General features: G+C 50.0%; 1 protein-coding gene across 5 annotated transcripts in view; it reads left to right on the forward strand.

The window, feature by feature from the left end:
- Positions 1-18,458, forward strand: part of ATP13A2 (ATPase cation transporting 13A2) — a 74,054-nt gene that overhangs the window by 28,865 nt on the left and 26,731 nt on the right. For all 5 annotated transcript variants that reach the window (XM_050931317.1, XM_050931316.1, XM_050931320.1 and 2 more), the window contains 13 exons: positions 28-195; positions 1,106-1,164; positions 2,460-2,571; positions 2,687-2,766; positions 7,258-7,335; positions 8,951-9,020; positions 10,237-10,371; positions 11,494-11,560; positions 14,385-14,513; positions 15,596-15,763; positions 17,036-17,146; positions 17,250-17,296; positions 18,178-18,366. In XM_050931317.1, the coding sequence (XP_050787274.1) occupies positions 28-195; positions 1,106-1,164; positions 2,460-2,571; positions 2,687-2,766; positions 7,258-7,335; positions 8,951-9,020; positions 10,237-10,371; positions 11,494-11,560; positions 14,385-14,513; positions 15,596-15,763; positions 17,036-17,146; positions 17,250-17,296; positions 18,178-18,366 (1,413 nt within the window). The remainder of the gene's footprint in view (positions 1-27; positions 196-1,105; positions 1,165-2,459; positions 2,572-2,686; positions 2,767-7,257; positions 7,336-8,950; positions 9,021-10,236; positions 10,372-11,493; positions 11,561-14,384; positions 14,514-15,595; positions 15,764-17,035; positions 17,147-17,249; positions 17,297-18,177; positions 18,367-18,458) is intronic.

An 18,458-nucleotide genomic window follows, 5' to 3' on the forward strand; every position in this document is an offset into this window, starting at 1 on the left:
ACTCTCCTGCCTGTGCTCTCTTCCCAGGAGGTTAGCGGTTACCAAAGCAGAACATGGCGGATAATCCTTTGCTACGTGTTCTCCGTGCTGACGGCAGGAATCCTATTGATCGTCTTTCGCTGGAAACCAAGCCTGGAGGTCCGAGCAAAGTGCAGACCGTGTGCTCTGCGGCAAGCCGACTGGATCATAATCACAGTGAGTAAACGTGGAGGAGGAGGGCGGATCTGGTGGTGGAGACACTGGACTGGGAGTCAAGAGACCTGTTGTGATGGAGTAAGGAGTGGGGCAGATTTGACCTGGGAATGTTGCAGGGGAGTTACATTGGGGATGAGAAGGAAGCCACCTGAGCTGTAACCTGAACCAGGAGCGGGGTTGGGAGAAGTGACACTTTTCTGTCCCGGAGACTGAACAAAGGAGAGGAGGAGCAGAGGGGAGGGGGAGAAAGCTGCTGGAGGAATTTTTAGTTTCAGTTTGGGCTGGGTGGTGCAATGCAGGGAACCTCAAGCTGGGGTCTAAGCTCCCTGAACCCCCCCCAGAAGGACTTGATTGAGGGGTCCTGGTTGTGCCTACAAGCTCTGCTGTAGACTGCGTTCCTATTGTCCAATAAACCTTCTATTTTACTGGCTGGCTGAGAGTCCCGATGAATTCCAGGAAGAGGGGTGTAGGGCCCTGACTCCCCGGCACTCTGTAACACCTGTGTTCAATTCCTGGCTCTGCCACAGACTTCCTGCATGGCCATCTGTAATTTGGTGTGATAATACGTCTTTATTCCGACCCTCTGCCTTGCCTAATTAAATTTATAAATTCTTCAGGGCAGAAGCTCTCATCCAGGGCCTAGTGCGGTACGGTCCTGATCTCCATGGCAGCTGCAGGTACCACTGTGATACATGTTATCAGCCAGTTCCCAGAGAAAGCGTAGAAGCAGAACTCCCAAAGCATGAAAAGTTACAGGGGAAACTGAGGCACAGAGCGACCGAGTGATTTGCCCTGGGTCATACAGGGATTATGTGGCAGAACAGAGCCCTGCTCTTATTTTTCGCCAGCAAGCACCCTAAACCCAGGGCCAGCCTTCTTCAAACACTTGTTTTGAAATTGTGTGTTCCAGGATCAGTTCGGGCAGTGCTTCGTTACCCAGGTGCAAACTGAACAGCTCGGTGAGGGCAGGTAAGTGGGACCTGTGGATTCACTCCTTCCTGAGTGTTTGGGTCAGTGCTCAAATGATCCCATTGTGATTTTGCCAAGAGAGTGAATTATCCCTGGGGGGCTTGCTATGTGTTTCACTGTGGAATGAAACACCATGAAATTGACATGAATGAAGCTGTGCAAAACGGAATCACTTGAAGTCATGTGGCTTTTGTTCCATTTCACGCACCCAGAGCATTGATTTGTATCTGGGGTATGAACAAACTCACCATCCCACTGAAACTCAATTAAATCCACTGAATATACGATTGATTATTACTCCAATATCTGTGGCATCCAAAAGTCAGCATCTGTTTGAAAGCCAATCAGCTCGGGAAAAATTAGATGGTTTTATTTTATTGTCATAGCAAGCACTCAGTCGCAGACCAGAACTCCATTGTGCAAGGCCCTGTACAAAAATAGCTTCAGATATTAGAGCAACCCCATAATCCATCTGACAAGTGTTGTTTGACATTCACATTTTCCTGCTTTTCAAGGTTTTTTGTCTTCTATCTCCCTTATTGCTGTGTGAAAGACCCAAATAAAGAAACGAAATGGGTGATACACAAAGCAAACAAACTGGTAAAATAGTGTCCTCTCCCCCCCTTCTGATCTTCTAGTTATAGTGATCTTGGGTATAATAAATAGCAATGGTAGGTTTAAAAAACAACAAAACCCTTTCAGACAGAAGTGTGATTAAATTGATGGTGCCACTTTAATCGCTAGATTACCCGTGTGACATAATGTTGGATCCTGCAGGGCTAACAAGAAAGAAAAGCAGTAGAATACGTTTCTAGTTACTAAAGCAGGCAGATGGGATCCTGACTATGCATAGGGTGCAGATTGGCTGCGTGAAAAGCTGCCGTTTCTACACAGTCATTTTTCAGAGAAGAACCACGCTTTACGCCTGTATAGCGTTCTGCATCCCCAGAGCACTTTATAACAGCTCACGAGTTCTCAGCTGTGCAGGGATTGCTCTGGGAAACCCTATAGATCATGGATAACTGGAAAAGACCTTGGCTTTATTTCAGATTACAATTGTTCAACTGTTAATTTCTTAGTGGAGTCAGAGCCAGATTAACTCCCCATTCCATGGATTGCCTGCGTGCGTCGTTGGCGTAAGAGGCACTACAAGATGGGCTTGCAATTTGAAAGGCTCTTGGAGTTCACCAGGGTTCCCAAAGCGCTTGCACACTGAAGCTCTGTGCTCAGAATAGCACTTAAAGGCCTTTATTCAGGAGCAGGGCTTCATGACATCACGCTTTTCTTCCGAGCAGCCTTGAGCATCATCCTGGGGCCAGAGCCGATGATGGGAGAACCAGCGTCGCCGTTGGAGTGTTGGACGATGACGACAGCAGAGACACAGTCCGGCTTCATAGGAAGGAGGAGGTAACATCCTCTCTTCTGCTTCCTGTGGGATCCTACCCTTGGGGCCATCAGAACCTCCTCCTAGAGGGGCTGAGCCATGCTGGGGACACCCCGTCACGTGTTTCTCTCTGTTTAGAAAAACATCGTGCGCTACTATCTCTTTGAAGGGTCACGCTACGTCTGGATTGAAAGACGGCAGGCGTTCTGCAAAGTCAGGTATGGCATCCATCCTCTCGGCTGGAAGAACTTTTCTCTTCTGTGCTCTGACTGTTCTTCTGCCCTCTCCTTGTCTGTGACCTTCAGTAACTGTAGTTGCATGATAGTAGCATCGGGAGACCCCAGCAGAGACCAGGGCCCATTGTGCTGGAGCTGCAGTGACACCTCAGGTCTGTCTTCACTGCAGTGTTAACTCAGGTGAACACACCGGGTCTAAGCACCTAGGTTGTCCTAGCTTCAGTGTGAGCGGCCAGATGGCAAAGCCCTGCCCGTCCCTCCCAGGTGTTACGCTTCTGGGGGCACGCTCTGTCCCTGGGGCTTTTTGTTGTAGTGAGCTGAGCCACTCTACAGTTCTTTCCCAGTGAATTGTGAGAGAACTTGTCTGTCCTCCTGGGCACCCGGGGAATGGTGGGAAGGCACTGGAGGACTGTCTGCGCTCGAGGGATGCAGCCGGCGTTGTCGTTGTAAAGCAAGCAGGCGACCTGCCCAAGTGGAAAGTGGCTCTTGATTTCTCATCCACACTCTCAGCCAGGCCAGGAAGCCTGGGACGAAAGCACCACCAAACTCGGGTGAGAGGGTTTTGTGTGTGGATGGGAGAGAGATTGGGGGCAACAATTCAGTGAGAGCCCAAGTTAGCTCTGCAGTGAAGACCGACCTGCCCCCACCCTCAAGGAGCTTACAGGCTGAAGCCCTGATTCTGGCAAACATCCCCAGTCAGGACAACGTCTAAGCCAGTGGTGGGCACCCTGCCGGATGCCTGCGGCCCATCAGGGTAATCGGACTGTAGGCCACAAGATATTTTGCTGATGTTGACTGTCCGGAGGCTCGGCCCCCCACAGCTCCCAGTGGCTGCGGTTTGCCATTCCCGGCCAATGGGAGCCGCAGGAAGCAACAGGCCACAGAGACGTATTGGCTGCAGCTCCCATTGGCCAGGAGCAGCCTGGATGGGGCTAAAATGACTTGAGTTCATACCCCATGTTGAGCGTCTTCTCCATCTCCTCACCTGGTTTGGTGATGCCACTAGGCAAATCCTGTTGTTGACAATGGGCGTTAAGAGGAGGTCTCCTGTACCAAGATGGGAAACGGTTTAGCAGCAGGAACCATTAGGATCAAGTTTTCTTCATTGTCCGTTGCAGAAAGTGTCCCAGAGTCTAGTGGTGACTAGTGCACCCCACCCTGCGTGTCTGTTTGTAAGATGAAGGAGGCTGGAGGCTTCTAATAGCAGCAGACGACTTTGTCTAGTGTAGATTCACCTTTAGCAAATGTCTTGTGGGTGCCACTGTCCTTCCTTAGGTCCATCCATTTAGTGGCAGAGGGTTCAGAGGAGAGGGGTGATTTTGGTTTTGTCTAATGGCGATTGCATGAAATCACCTTGACTCTAGATTGTAACTTCCCTGGAGAAAGAATGATGGTATTTTCCCTCCTATCTGTTTCCATGGGGTCCTGATCCTGGATTGAGGTCTACAGTGGTTATGCTACTGCACAGGTGAAGCCAAGCCTGAGAGTAAGCCAAGCCTACCAGACCTGTGCCTAGGCAGAAAGAAAGTGATTTCATAGGCCAGCCCAATGACGTGGCTTCTTGCGTGCAGCTCTGCACTTCCGCATGGTCATGTAACAAGAACCCGTGATCTGGAGTACAGGGATCCGTCCTGGTCCAGCCCCCAGAACCAGCCTGCAAATCTGTAGAGCGTTCAGGTTGCCACCTCAAACGTTGAGGCCCCCAGCTGGAGTGTGGAGAGGAAATACGTGTGGAGGGATAATTCTTGTTGACTTGAAGCTTTTTACTCCCACTTTGTATATTGAACTGGAAGGGGAGTTCTGCTCCGGACAGTGGTGCCAGCCAACTCGGCTGGCCTGGGCTATGCAGGAGGTCAGAGTAGCTGATCGAATAGTTCCTTCTGGCCTTAAAAATGTTGAAGCTGAACTTTGTTTGGTTTGAAGTCCAAACCATGACATTTTGAAGCCATCGGACCGTGAAATAAGTCTCTGGTGTTACTCCTGAGGCCACGGTGTGAGTGCTCTGGATCTGGGCACAGAAAAGCACGTTGCTCCACCTCTCCGGGAGGCCTTCTGACTGATCCCCTATTGGAACTTTTTGTGGTGTGAATTTTCAGAATACTTTTTTCCCAGACTCACGTGGGTAGGGCTTGTATAGAGGCTGTTGTGCCCACAGATCAGTTGTGACAACACACCGATCACCCCTTCTCCCTTGTGATTTGAGGTTTCTCGTGGTACTTCCTGATGATGAGATGAAAATCCTGAGCCAAGAGGTGCTTTAAAAAAAAAAAAATCTTAATCTAGTTAAAAGGATCAGAGAAAAATTAAACCATTTAGTTTTGCTAGACAGAATCTGTGAGCAGCCAAGTAGTACTATTTCTGTGCGAATGCTGGGTTTATTTTCTTACCGTATGTCGTCAGTTTTGATTGTAGTTAGGTTTTATTGTTCTTGATTGTATCTTCTGTAGTTAAGAATGGAAAATAGTCCAGAGGAAGGTAGCGTAGCCCAGCTAAGAGATCACTAGACTGAGACCAAGGAGTCCTGGCTTCTATTCCTTCCTCTGCCACTGGCCTGCTGGGTGACCTGGGGCAAATCACTGCTTTGTGCCTCAGTTTTCCCACCTGTAAAATGGAGTAGTGAGTCTGATCTACTTTGTGCAAAACATATAAATATCTTCAAGCAGAATCTGAGCATGAAAAATATCAGCCCCAAAGGTGAATGTTTCAGAAAAAAGTTCAGAATTTGATCAAAAGTCAAACTTCAATGATCAGAACTTCAAAAATATTTGGAACATGGCACAACCATAGTCCTTTTGGCGTTATTGTCCTTGCTTAGTTTGGGGACTGGGACAGAGGATTGGCTGTGATTTAGCACAGTTGCAGCCATTTGAAAATTTGAGCATGCACGGTAGACCGTTCTTTTTAATCAGTAGGTGCGCACTAAGAAAGATGCGTTCTTGTGCATTTATCTGAGTATATGCCTCATGATTCAACAGCTTAGACTTTCTGGTAGCACTCCTCCAATATCTGTTTGAAAAACAAAAAGCCACACCCACCACTTCAGAAATTAAATGCAAAAAACTACAGTTACTGCAACACGATGACTGAGTTGAGGGTTCACAGCTTCTTCAGGGTAATCATTCTTCGGAAGGCCTTTTCATTTGGTTACACGGCACATCTGTAGTGCTGGTTTGGGTGGCCTTTTTTAAAATTCCTTTTCCTGTGTTGAATTCATGTTTTCCTCTCTCCAAATACATGCTATAAAATACGCAGCAAGTGCCCAGTGCAAGAATTAATGTTGCCAGAGCTGCCTTATGCCAGATTGTGAGCTTTCTACTCCAACCGGTGAACAATTTCCTGATTTCTTACTGCTTGATCTTGTAACCGTAACGATGCTCTTGTGTTAGCGTTTAGCATTAGAGCTTTAATTCAGCCCTGTCAGATCAATTGATCTGAAAATGTATTATTTCAGTTACTGTACTGTTGAGATCTGCAGGTGCTGACAAATGTTGAAGCTCAGTAAGAATCCGTGTGTGTGTGTGTGTGCGCGCGCACTGCATAGGTCTATAATGTAGAAATGTAGGGCTGAAAAGGACCCCGAGCGGCTATCTAGTCCAGCCCCATCCCCCAAGCCAGGACCAAGTACACTTAGACCATCCCTGACAGGTGTTTGTCTAACCTGTTCTTTAAAACCTCCAGTGATGGGGATTCTTCAGCCTCCCTAGAAAGCCTCTTCCAGAGCTTAAATATCCTTTTGAGTTGAAAAGTTTTTCCCAACATCTAACCTAAATCTCCCTTGCTGCAGATTAAGCCCATTGCTTCTTGTCCTACCTTCAGTGGACATGGAGAACAGTTGGTCACCATCTGCTTTGTAACAGCCTGGACACATTTGAAGGCTGTTCTCAGTTCCCCCCTTCAGTCTTCTTTTCCCAAAGCTAAACATGCCCAGGTTTTAAGACTTCCCTCAGAGGAGAGGTTTCCTAAACCTTTTGGTCAGTTTTGTTGCTCTCCTCTGGACTCTCTCCAATTCATGTAATACTGTAGATCTCATTGTACGAAGCTAACAGTTACAACCATCTTTGCACAGCTGATTGGTATGTGATGGCACCAGCTTAGTATTGTTTGGATGGTTAATAAAACTAAGAGACAGGTTTACATGGTGGGCTCTTTCTTTTAAAATGAGCCCTACCCCTCAAAATGAAGGATGTTTGAGATAATATCCACATGCCCCTGAGTGCTGGTCGCCTTCGCTTCTATCCACGTACCCTCACCTGGATTTGGCTATTACTGGCTGTGTGTAAATCCAGATGTCTTCTTTTTGCTGCATGAAGCAACAGAAAGTTCTGCAGCACCTTTAAGACTAACAGATGTATTGGAGCATAAGCTTTCGTGGGTGAATACCCGCTTCGTCAGACACATGTGAGTTTCTGTTGCTTTTTACAGATCCACACTAACACGGCTACACCTCTGATTTTTGGTGCATGTGTTTTTCAGTGTCTTAGATGACGCCTGGACCTGTGCAGACATCCATCTCTCCCAGTCAGGCCTCAGCCAGCAAGACCACAGCACCAGGTAAGTACGCCATGGCTTTGTTAATGATTGGGGACGGGTCTGGCTGCAGATTGCGCTGTTTCAGGGAGTGGCAAAGCTGGTTTGGGCAAGCAAACGTCAAAAATTTGGCGTGTAGTTAACCTGTGAGACGGGGAGCAGAGCTGTCTCAGATCAGTGCAGGATTTTAATCCCTCTATGCCAACAGTCTATGCCCTGTGCGTTCTGGCTTGCTTTGGCCTTCCTAAAGTCAAATGCAAAGCACGTGAATTTGGAATCTGACTGATCAGCCCGGAAAGCCCACGCGGGTGTCAGTGTAGTGCAAGGGACAGAAAGGGAAATCTGAATATGGTCACACAAAGGCCCAGGTTTGTGAAAAGTCCCATGGACAAATGTTCATGGCCCCTCGCAGGTCTTCTCTGAAAGATTTCACCTCCAGCAGGATGATGTCCCCTAATGCCCTGCCGGGGCTCTGTCCTCTATTCACCACTTGCTGAATCCCGAGCGCTAGCTTCGGAGGCTTTCCCTCCAATAGCAAACCAGGCACGACCCTATGTGCTTGTGTCACCTAAAGAGATCACTGCCTGGTGTGACCGCCTGCACCGTAGATCGGCTTTTGGGTGACTGATAGCACATACGGGAACTGGCAGGTGGGCTCTGCAGTGTTTTCTGCCGAGGCGGCACATTCTGAGCCGCAGCTCCTGCTATCCCAGCTTTGTGGGGGCTTTGTCGTTGACTTAAATGAGCGCAGGATCCAGCCCTGATCCAGCTTTATTGTTACTTGTATGGTCCCCCAAAATGTGCCCAGGTACTTCAGCTGTCCATAGAAAAGCCACGTTTCTTGCCCCAAAGAGCTCTCTCCCTGCTACCTGCTGTTATGACCAGCAACAAAACTTGGGTGAGGAGAATGACGATTATAAAAAAATTCGGAGATGTGGCTATTTATGACTGTAGAGTACATGCCTTGATGACTGGCTAGCGATACAGATGTGTGTCTGGAGGGAGGGACGGGAGATGTCTAAAATGGTCATTCAACTTTCACATCAGGTTTTTTTTTTTAAAAATGATGCAGTAACTTGGGTGATGTGAATAAGAATGCCCTAGCTATTCTGTGGAGACCACAGTGTTAATTTCACTTGTATCCTAACCTACCCTGAGAGTGACACCCTCCTCCAGAGGTCAAAGGGCAAGTGACCAGTCTGTGTGCCCCTTTGCCCAGCCACCGATTGGCATCCATCTTAACAGCTATCTGACTTAGCTCCTGGTGTGATATATTGTGATGGCTCATGGCCCCATTGTGCTGAGGTTCCCAAAAGTGTCAGATTCTCTTCTCACACCCAAACAATTTATGACTTAATAACCCACTAGATGCACCCGTGAGTTTAACCAACAGTAGGAGGGCGTGGGGGCCAAGGGTTATAGTAAACACCAGGAGGTCGCTCAAGACATCTGTGTGCACAGCTGGCTGGCGGAGAGACTTCCCTAATGGCGGTAGACTGACTCCCCTATGCTCCGCTTGAAATTTATACCGCGAGCCAGGGGTGAGATCTGGGCAATGTGTAGCTCGTTTAATGGGAAAGTTTGAAATTCCAAGTCTTCACCTAAAACCTCTGGCTTCTGTTCTTTGTTTCCTGCACAGGAGAAAGGTCTATGGGCCAAACCTGATTGATGTGCCGGTCAAATCCTACCTCAGGCTGTTGGTGGACGAGGTACAAAGCTGCAACACGTAACGTGGCTGTTGCCTTCTGCAGAAGGGAGAGAGCAGCTTTTCCCTACTCAGACCTGGCAGAAATAGACTCCATGTCAGCCAGGCCTGGAGTGACCAGATGGGGTGCTCTGTGAAGCCCCTTCTTAAGGGAAAACCCTGCTAAACGTGCTAGGGCACAGGGGCCTAGTGGCTAGGGCTCCAGACTAGATGTTGCAAGTCCTGGGTTTTATTCCCACCTCTGCCACCGATCTTTGGGTTGACCTTGGACTCGTTGCTTCCGGTGTCTCTTGTCTGGTTAGAGTCCCTGCCCCAAAGAACGTACAAACTTCCTTACTGTGCATTTGTCCAGCACCCACGCAATAGAGTCCTGACCTCAGCTGGGGCCACCAGGTGCTACTCTAATGCATTTTTCTTCCTATGTCCTTCTGCCACAATCAGAGGTGGTTCTAGCATTGGGCACGTTGATATGGCCCAGTCTGGAGCCTTGGCAAGATCTCCCTTGGTCCACGTTTCCTCCAGGAGCAGGCAGACCAACAGATCTTCCATGGTTTGCGTTTCACCATCTGCGAACCCAGCTGAGCACCTGCCGCTGCTCTAATACAGTGACATGTCATGTGGATTTTCAGAGAAGACCTTTGAAAAACACCCATCGCTCTTTCCGTGTCTCCATTCAGTGGCTGGGCTGGGGTGGATCGGGTGAACTGCGTCAGTTCTCTCTCCCCGCACCGGCTCTTCGGTTTGTAACGCATTGCCAGGTCAGGTCTTTGCTGTTTTCTTGGAAGACTGGAGAAGTCCCTTTCTGAGCTCCGAAGGGGTGGGGATGTTGACTCGCCAACAGCAGGACGAAGACCATTTTAGCAGATGTCGTTTGGCCAGACTTGATGGGCGTTGTGAGACGTGAGAGGCAGGCGAGCCAGGCCACAGCAGGTTACGATTAATAGCCAGCAGGCTGCAGTATCTGCCATGGACAAGGGCTGTAGCATCTCCTAGCTCAGACTGGGCCACGCCCGCCAGTAGATTGTGAGAGATTGCTTGAGCAGGCGAAGACCAAGGGCTGTGACATGCTCTGTCCACCAGCTTTCCCAGCACTGCCCGTTAACTCCTTAATCTCCCTGTCTTTCAACAAGCTGCCATGTACTAAGTCTGAGACGTTCTTTGTATACTGACTGCATCAGCCGCCGTGCCCTAAAGGCCCCCTGCTTTCTCTCTCTTTCCAGGTGTTGAATCCCTTCTACATCTTCCAGGTTTTCAGTATCATTTTGTGGCTCTGTGATGCCTACTACTACTATGCTGCCTGCATATTCGTCATCTCTGCAGTATCCATAGGGCTGTCTCTCTATGAGACTAGAAAGGTGGGTGTCTGGCCTTTTGGGAGGGGAGGGACAAAGGGCTGCTTTCTGCTGTCAGCTCTGCATTGCAGGGTGACTCCAGGAGGCTGAGCGACTCCAGCTCTGCACCCGTGGAACAGAAGACTGGCCAGACTGAGTCGGACCAGTGGTCCATCTAACCCCGTGTCCTGTCTTCTGACAGCGGCCAATGCCAGGTGCTTCAGAGGGAATGAACAGGACGGGCAATCGAGTGATCCATCCCCTGTCGTCCACTCCCAGCTCCTGGCAATCAGAGGCCAGGAATACCCAGAGCATAGGGCTGTGTCCCTGACCACCGTGGCTAAAAAAAACACTGGGAACAGTGGCTTGGGACCAGTTTTATTTTCTATGGGACTAAGAGCTCTGGAGAAGTATTCCCCATTCTTCCTGCAGGCCGGCACTCTGCAGCATGTGCGCTGTTCACAAGGGTGTGGTTTGTTTGCATTCCTTGTGCAGGGGGCAAGCCTTTTTCCAATGGCCTTTTCCTAGCCAGGAAGGACAGTGAGGGGTGAGCTGGGCCGTCAATTATCAGCATGCAGCCAAATTGAGCTCTCACATTTTCAGCCACAGCACAAGTGCATTTAAAGCGTGTGACAGCCTATTGCATCCCCTGGCTCTTGTCCCTGCGGCACTGCCTGGAAATAACCAGGCCTAGCAATCCAAGGGTGCTTCTGGGGTTTGTATCCTCCTGGGGGCAGTGCATCTCTGCTCTGTACTGGATGCCCTTGTGTCTTTCTTGCGTAAAAGAGAAAAGGGATGGGGGGGGATGAAAAAGGAAGAGGAGAGATGAAGAAAAGAGAGTAAGATGGGACAGAATACAGTCAGATCTGGTGGATTCTCCAGCAGCTAAGTCTGGAAGTCAGCACTGGGGGGCTTACTGAAAGATTCGCTCTAATGCACGCAGAAGTTATGGGCTTGGTGCAGGCATCACGGGCCGGTGGAGGACTACACTGTCCCTCCTGGCCTTAACATCTATGAATCCTGGAGGGGGAAGGGTTTCCCATGCCGTTCGGTGGTGCCATTTCCATTCTGGACTAGCCCCTGCGAAGTGCTGGTGTCAAGCCCTCCCCGCCCTGCTAGCGGATAGCTCTGTTTGATTCCCTGCAGCAAAGCGTGACATTGCAGAACATGGTGAAGATGGCCATCGGCGTGAGAGTCCTCCGAGCCGCTGGAGGTGAGCAGCAGCAGTAGGTTGTAATTCTCCATCGCTGCGTGAAAGGCAGGCAGCTGCCACGCGCTTCTGCTTAGGTAAATGGGCCTTTGTTGGCAGAGCTACGAGGGGGAAGATCATGCCGTGCCTGTGGTGCCATCTTTCTCGCTCTGAGCAGCCGGGTCAGTTGAGATGGCGGGGGTTGAGGGTAGCCTGGATTGGACGCTTCACAAGGGTATTTTTACAGCTGTCGATCAGCAAAAAGACTGCTGGCTATGCTCTTAGGCCCTGGTCCTGGAAACGCTACCGGACATGTGTGCTTGCTCCTAGGAGCGCTTCCAGTGGCGTCAGTGGGAACGGTTGGAATATTAAGATCCTTGCTCATAAGATGAAATTCATCCATGCACAAGGTCCGTGTGCCACTCCAGTCTCCCTGAAGCCTTTCAAATAGGATTCCAGTGGTGCACCAGCCTTGTGCTGGCTGCACAGTTGTTAACTTCACCCCTTCGGGCCTTGCGCTCCCCCTGGGCTGTTGACGTAGTGAAATCTCACGTGTAAACTGCCTGGCTTGGTGAGGGTTAAGGCATTGTGAAAAAGTGCCATATGTAAACACGCTGTTAGATTTAAGTCAGATAGAACACACCATTTGCTCCCCTGTGATTGTGGAGGCAGTGTGGTCTGATGGCTGGAGCACAGGACTGGGACTCAGGAAACCTGAGTTCTGTTCCCAGCTCTGCCACTCACCTGCTGGATTTGTGCCTCAGTTTCCCCACCTGTAAAATGGAGATTGATTTATAGAGCTTCAGCATTCCAATGAAAACAGCATTTGGCATTTTAACTTTTCCTTCCAACAGCACCAAGCTGTGAACATTTAAGCGGGCTCCACCCACCTGAGCAGCTCCACTCATGTGAGGAAAGCCCATGCACCGTTCTGTGGGATCAGAGCGTGTATGTTTGCAGTGCTCATGGAAACGCCCCTGGCAAGGAGAAGGGGAACATATGAGTTTATCTTCATTGCCCAAAAGGAAGTGAACGGCAGAAATTAACACTGTATAGCTAGTGAAAGGAAAATCCAATTTTTGAAATGCTTTTCATTCTAGCAAGCTAGGTGCTGTTGTGAGGCACTAGGGATGGTGGTTGTTATTTAGGATCCAGCGCTTTTCTATCCATAGATCTCAAAGTGCTTTACAAAGGAGGCCAGGATTATTATTCCCATTTTACAGATGGGGAAACTGAGGATGGGGCAGTGCAGGGAGTTGCCCAAGGTCACCCAGCAAGCTAGAGACAAAGCCAGGAATAGAAGCCAGGTCTCCTGAGTCGCAGGACAGCACTCTAGCCACTAAGCCAGACTGCATTAGGCTTTGTAAAACCTCTAACACAACATCTAAACTTGGAACCAGGCAGGTCTTTTCTGTCCCTTTCTTAACATGAAAAAATGTACCTGCTGTTTAAGAAATGTTGCATGTGTAAATCAGCCTAGTTGAGCAGCTTAACTATGCTCCATTAAGCAGAATTTCTGACGACTGTCTCTCTGCTAAGCTCCAGTAAGCCACTTTAATTAGTTAAAATTAAATTTTCTCAGCAGATGAAAGGCTGGCTGGCTTTTTTTTTTCCCCCCTTTTGTAAGCAGCTGTTTGCCTGGGGTCTAGCACCCTGCGATCACAAGATTAAAGTTAAAAGGTTAAAAATTACATGAGACTTAAAAAACTGATTCCCGCCAGCCCTTGCTGACTTGTCTTTTTGTATCTAATCTTTGAAAGGTTCTCTCGTACACTGGCGGGGATTTAGTTTCGCTATCTACCCAACGCGGGACGGCGTCCCCTGCTGTGTGCGCCTATCAATGCGATGCTAACGTTATATAAAAATAATTGAGCAGCCGCTCGGAGCGCAGATATTAAATGCACCACAGCACATCCTTTTAAGCCTTTAAAGTGGTAATTACAAACCAGTTAGCTCCAATTTCAGCCTTGATCCTAGGCAGAGCGATCCGCGTAAGTTCTTTAGTGGGGATTTGGACTTTAATACGTTAATGATTAAATGGAGGCTGATCCATTGCTTTAAAGCAGTGGTTCTCAACCTGGGGGTACCCAGAGGTCTTCCAGGGGGTACGTGAACTCATCTCGAGATTTGCCTAGATTTACAACAGTTAACAAACGAAGTCAGTGCAAACTAAAATTTCATACAGACAATGACTTGTTTATACTGCTGTATATTCTATACGCTGAAATGCAAGTATAGTATTTATATTCCAGTTGATTTATTTTATAATTATGTGGTAAAAATGAGAAAAGTCGGCAGTTGTTCAGTATTATGTCTGGTTTTGTCAGAAAGTTGTTTTTAAGTGAGATGAAACACGGGGGTACACAAGACCAATTGGAGTCCTGCCAGGGGTACGGTTGTCTGGAAAGGTTGAGAGTCACTGCTTTAAAGTACAGCAAGGAAAAGTTGGAGGACTGAATCTAGAAGGGCTTATGTGTCCCACGGTGTACGCCTGCAGTGGTATTGCCATGTTGTCTCTCAGTGAGCAGAGGAGGAAGGTACAAGACACACCCACCCATATACACCCAAAGTGTATGTTGCTGCAGCGATATTTGCTCATGATCCATGGCCTATGTTGCATTTCCTGGCTCCCAGTCCAAGGCCCTGGGTTCTGTTCCCTGCTCTGCTGTGTGATCTTGGGGCAGCCCCTTCCCTTCCCTGGGCTTCAGGGTCCCCCCTCTGTTAAATGGGGGCAGGGCTGTTTAATTCCTTTGGAAGCTGCTGCAAGATCTGCTGGTACCAAGCACCACGTGCCTGCTTGTTACAGCGGGAGGAGTCTGAGTGCGCTGTGGCTTGCCTGCCTTTGCAGAGGAGGTGGTGAGCTCTCTGGACCTGGTGCCAGGTGACTGCATCAGTCTCCCCTCAGACGGGTTCTTCGTCCCCTGCGACGCTGCGCTGCTGACCGGCGAGTGCATGGTCAACGAGAGCATGCTGACAGGTGAGCAGGGGCAGGAGCGCAAGTGAGGTACATTGTGGAAGGCAAAGATCTCCGCTTACCCGGGCCTGACTGTCCCCCTCCTGCCATTAGCCGTGCACACAGCCAGCGGGGGAGAGGAATCAGAGCTCAGCTGCCTGCCTGAGCCTGTATTCCCTGACGCCAGCAGGACAGGCTGTGAGCTTCGCTGCTCAGATAATAGCAGTGAAGCCGCAGCAGCACAGACTAGCCATCGGAGTATATACCCAGGGCCTGGGCGGGCTTGTCCAGCCCGTGCTGCCATGGCTTCATGGAGCCAGCTAGATCAAAGCTAGTTCAGGCAAGTCTACACGTGCTGTGCAGCACCTCTGATTGCGGTGTAGACATACCCAAAGCCTCTTTTGAGATGAAAGAGACAAGCGCTGTAGTGACCCCTTCTGGCCATCCATTGGAACTGCAGGGACTAGCTCCACGAGGAGACCTGGTCCCGTGGTCAGGGCATGAGCCCGGGAGTGGGGAGATCTGTGTTCAGTTCCTTGCTCTGCTACTGACTTCCTGTATGACCTTGAGCAAGTCACTTAGGGGCCAGAATTTTACAGGTATTTAGGCACAGTAAGATGCAGGTAGGCGCCTAGTTGGCCTTGGTGCCCAGGTCCCAGTGATTTCAGAGATTGATTTTGATGGGTGTTTGACACCCAGGTAGTCTTGAAGATCCACTAGGCACTTGTCTGCATCTTTCGGCACCTAAACATCAGTGTCTCAGCTCCCGGTCTGTGCAATGAGGAGAACAGCCCTGCCCTGCCCTCCCGCACAGGGGCACTGGGAGGATAAATCTACTTGTAAAAGATTGTGAGCTGCTCGGATACTCCAGTAATGGGCCCCAGATCAGAACACACAGCCCTCCATGGCCGGAAGGGTGGATCCGTCCAGCAAGGGGGCTTTTGAAGTGTGCATTGGGGAAACTGAGCATGGATGGTGGATCCTGAGGGATTCCCATCTGCCCCACTCCTGCACGGAGAGAACTCAGACACAGGCTGAACATGAAGGCATGTTTGTATGAATCTGTCTGTCCATAACCTCGCTCACCGGCTGATTTTCTCCTGTAGGGGAGAGTGTCCCAGTGATGAAGACGCCTTTACCCAGCGACCCCCAAGCTACCAACATGATCTATTCTCCCGAGGAGCATAAACGACACACGCTGTTCTGCGGGACTCAGGTCCTCCAAGCCAAATCCTATGTGGGCAAGGAGGTCCTGGCTGTGGTGACACGCACAGGTAGCTGCATCTGGAAGCAAACCCCAGAACCCCTGGTCCTTAGTTCCAATCTGGACTGTAGCCGTACCCAGGGACTATAGGCCAAGACTATGACAGGGTTCAAAAAAGAACTAGATAAGTTCCTGGAGGATAGGTCCATCAATGGCTGTTAGCCAAGATGGGCAGGGATGGTATCCCTAGCTTCTGTTTGCCAGAAGTTAGGAGTGGCTGACACAGCATGGATCACTTGATGATTCCCTGTACTGTTCATTCCCTCTGGGGCACCTGGCATTGACCACTGTCAGAAAACAGGATACAGGAGTAGATGGACCATTGGTCTGACGTGGTATGGCTGTTCTTATGTTCCAGTATCCTTTGTCCCTGCATGTGCTGTGTGCCACATGGAGCTGGTTCTGTTTGATCCTGGCCAGATAAGAATTCTCCTTCCATCCAGATACACCTGTACTAGCAACTTCACTGTTGTTTAGCTCTGGTCCATTGAACAGACTGTGTTCTTAGAAGCCAAATTTAAAGTGTATTGTCTCCTTGGCTAGCCTGGTACCATGGTAGAGCCGTTCACCTGCTGAGACCTGTAACATTCCTAGGCTGCTGGCTACTCCTCGTTCTCTGTAGTTAGCCTGTTACCCCCTAGCGTTCTCTGCCGGGCCCTCCTTGGGGCCCTGCTGCTCTGCGGGGAGAGCTGTGTGGAGTGTAGCGTGGTCACTGACCCTGCTGTCTTATGGCTCAGAGCACCCACCCAGCAGCATTTTTCACGACGCATATCACTGACCCGCACCTACAGCGTTGGAGACTTGGATTCCCACCTGTGCTGCGGGGATTCCCTGCCCCGCAGGGTGAGTGCAACAGAAAGGGGAAGGAAAATTTTCCCTCCTTTCTTTCAGGGCAAGTGGAATACCAACTAACTTGCATGGACGGACGGGCAGGCACGCACCCCATGGGCACAGGCGCTTGGGGATCCCATTCGCACTGCGATTACGGCCCGTCAGTGCTGTTGCAGCCAGGCTCACGAGCAAGGGTTGAGAGATGCTACATCTCCACAATCAGGAGCTCTGAGCTGATCCTGTTGGGTGTGGACACAAACCCTGCTTTGGAATTCCGTGTTCCAGCTCTGTTGGAAGCGCCTCTCTGCTCTGAGATGAGCTGTTACGTTAAAGGGAATCACAGGCCGCGTCTCCAGTTCGCCCCAAAATCTGTGGCTTTTAATGGCCACAATTCACAGTGTGAGTTTCTGAGTCCCGTAAGCATCTCTTTTCCTTTCGTCCCCTCCTCCAGGGTTCTGTACGGCCAAAGGGGACCTGATCAGCTCTATCCTCTACCCCAAGCCCGTGAGCTTCAGGTTCTACAGGGATGCGGTGAAGTTTGTCCTCTTCCTTGCAGTTCTGGGTACGTCTGAAAGCGGGCGGCATTGCAAGCAGCAGTTGTCTGGTGCTGAGTGTCTCATGAACTGACGAATCCTCTTTACAGCCGTCCCTTTTCTCTCTTGCAGCTCTTATCGGCACCGCATACAGCATCGTGATTTTAATTAAAAACCAGGTGAGCTGACAGTGATGGGAAAATCTTTCTCTCCTCCCAGCCCTCTCCCTTCTGCGCCCCTCCTTTGATTTGGATCCAGGGCTTAGGTCAGGAATGGTCCAGACAAGTTTGGTTCTGTTAAAGACGTTGGCATGGGAGCAAGCCGAGGCATTGCTCTGCCTCCAGTTTTCTCTAATGGCCAGCACTGCAGACTCCATCTGAGATCAGCTCTGGGTTCTTCTGGCTCTCTCATCCCTACTAGTAACAAACATCCTGCAGCTGCATTGGCTGACACAGAATAAACCCCCTAGTTCAACTCTCCTGGGTCCTGCAGGGCTAATGGCAGACACAGCTTGTCTTTGCTGAGGAAGGAAGCAGAGACAGGATGTTAAATTTAGAGAGAGCAGAGGGGAGACCTGCAGAAATGCCTGGGTGCAAATCATCAGATATTGGGCCAGCTCATTGCATCTGCTTGTGAAAATGCCAGGGCAAAATCATGCTCCCCAAAAAGGGAGCTGGGGCTTCTGAAAACCCGGATCACATTCTAAGTTATTTTTCCTTTCTCCTCTGTCTGCGGTTGTCACGTGCCTGGTGAGCTTGTGTGTGTCTCCAATAGGGAAAGATCTGGGAAATCCCAGGTGCTCTCAAACCCAGGTGAAGGCTGCTGGTGAAGAGCTGGTTTAGCTTTATTAAATACAGCTGGGCAAGGTGTTGGGGGTGTTTATGCTCCATGGTCCAGCTCCCAATGCTGCTCAGATGATTTGCAGATCTGGGTGCTGCACTGTGGGTCAGTGTGTCCTGCCGAACACCCCCCAGAGAGCCTACACCCAATTGAAGCTCTCGTGTTCTCTCTCTCCTCCCCCACCCCTACTCCCCCGTTCCTGGCTGTTGCACGTGGACAGGTTCCTCTCCAGCAAATAATCATCCGTGCACTGGATGTCATCACAGTCATCGTGCCCCCGGCTCTCCCTGCTGCAATGACCGTGGGCACCATCTATGCCCAAAACAGGCTGAAGCAGCACGGCATCTTCTGCATCAGCCCTCCCCGGATTAATCTGTGCGGGAAAATCCGCCTGGTCTGCTTTGATAAGGTGAGTCCCCGGGCTCGTGCACCGGGGCATCTGCGGCTGCAGCTGACTTGACGCCCTGCCAGCTGATGGGCTGAACAAGTTGTCTTCCCCCC

Source organism: Gopherus flavomarginatus, chromosome 21 (assembly GCF_025201925.1).
Source record: "Gopherus flavomarginatus isolate rGopFla2 chromosome 21, rGopFla2.mat.asm, whole genome shotgun sequence".
Classification (NCBI taxonomy): Eukaryota; Metazoa; Chordata; order Testudines; family Testudinidae; genus Gopherus; species Gopherus flavomarginatus.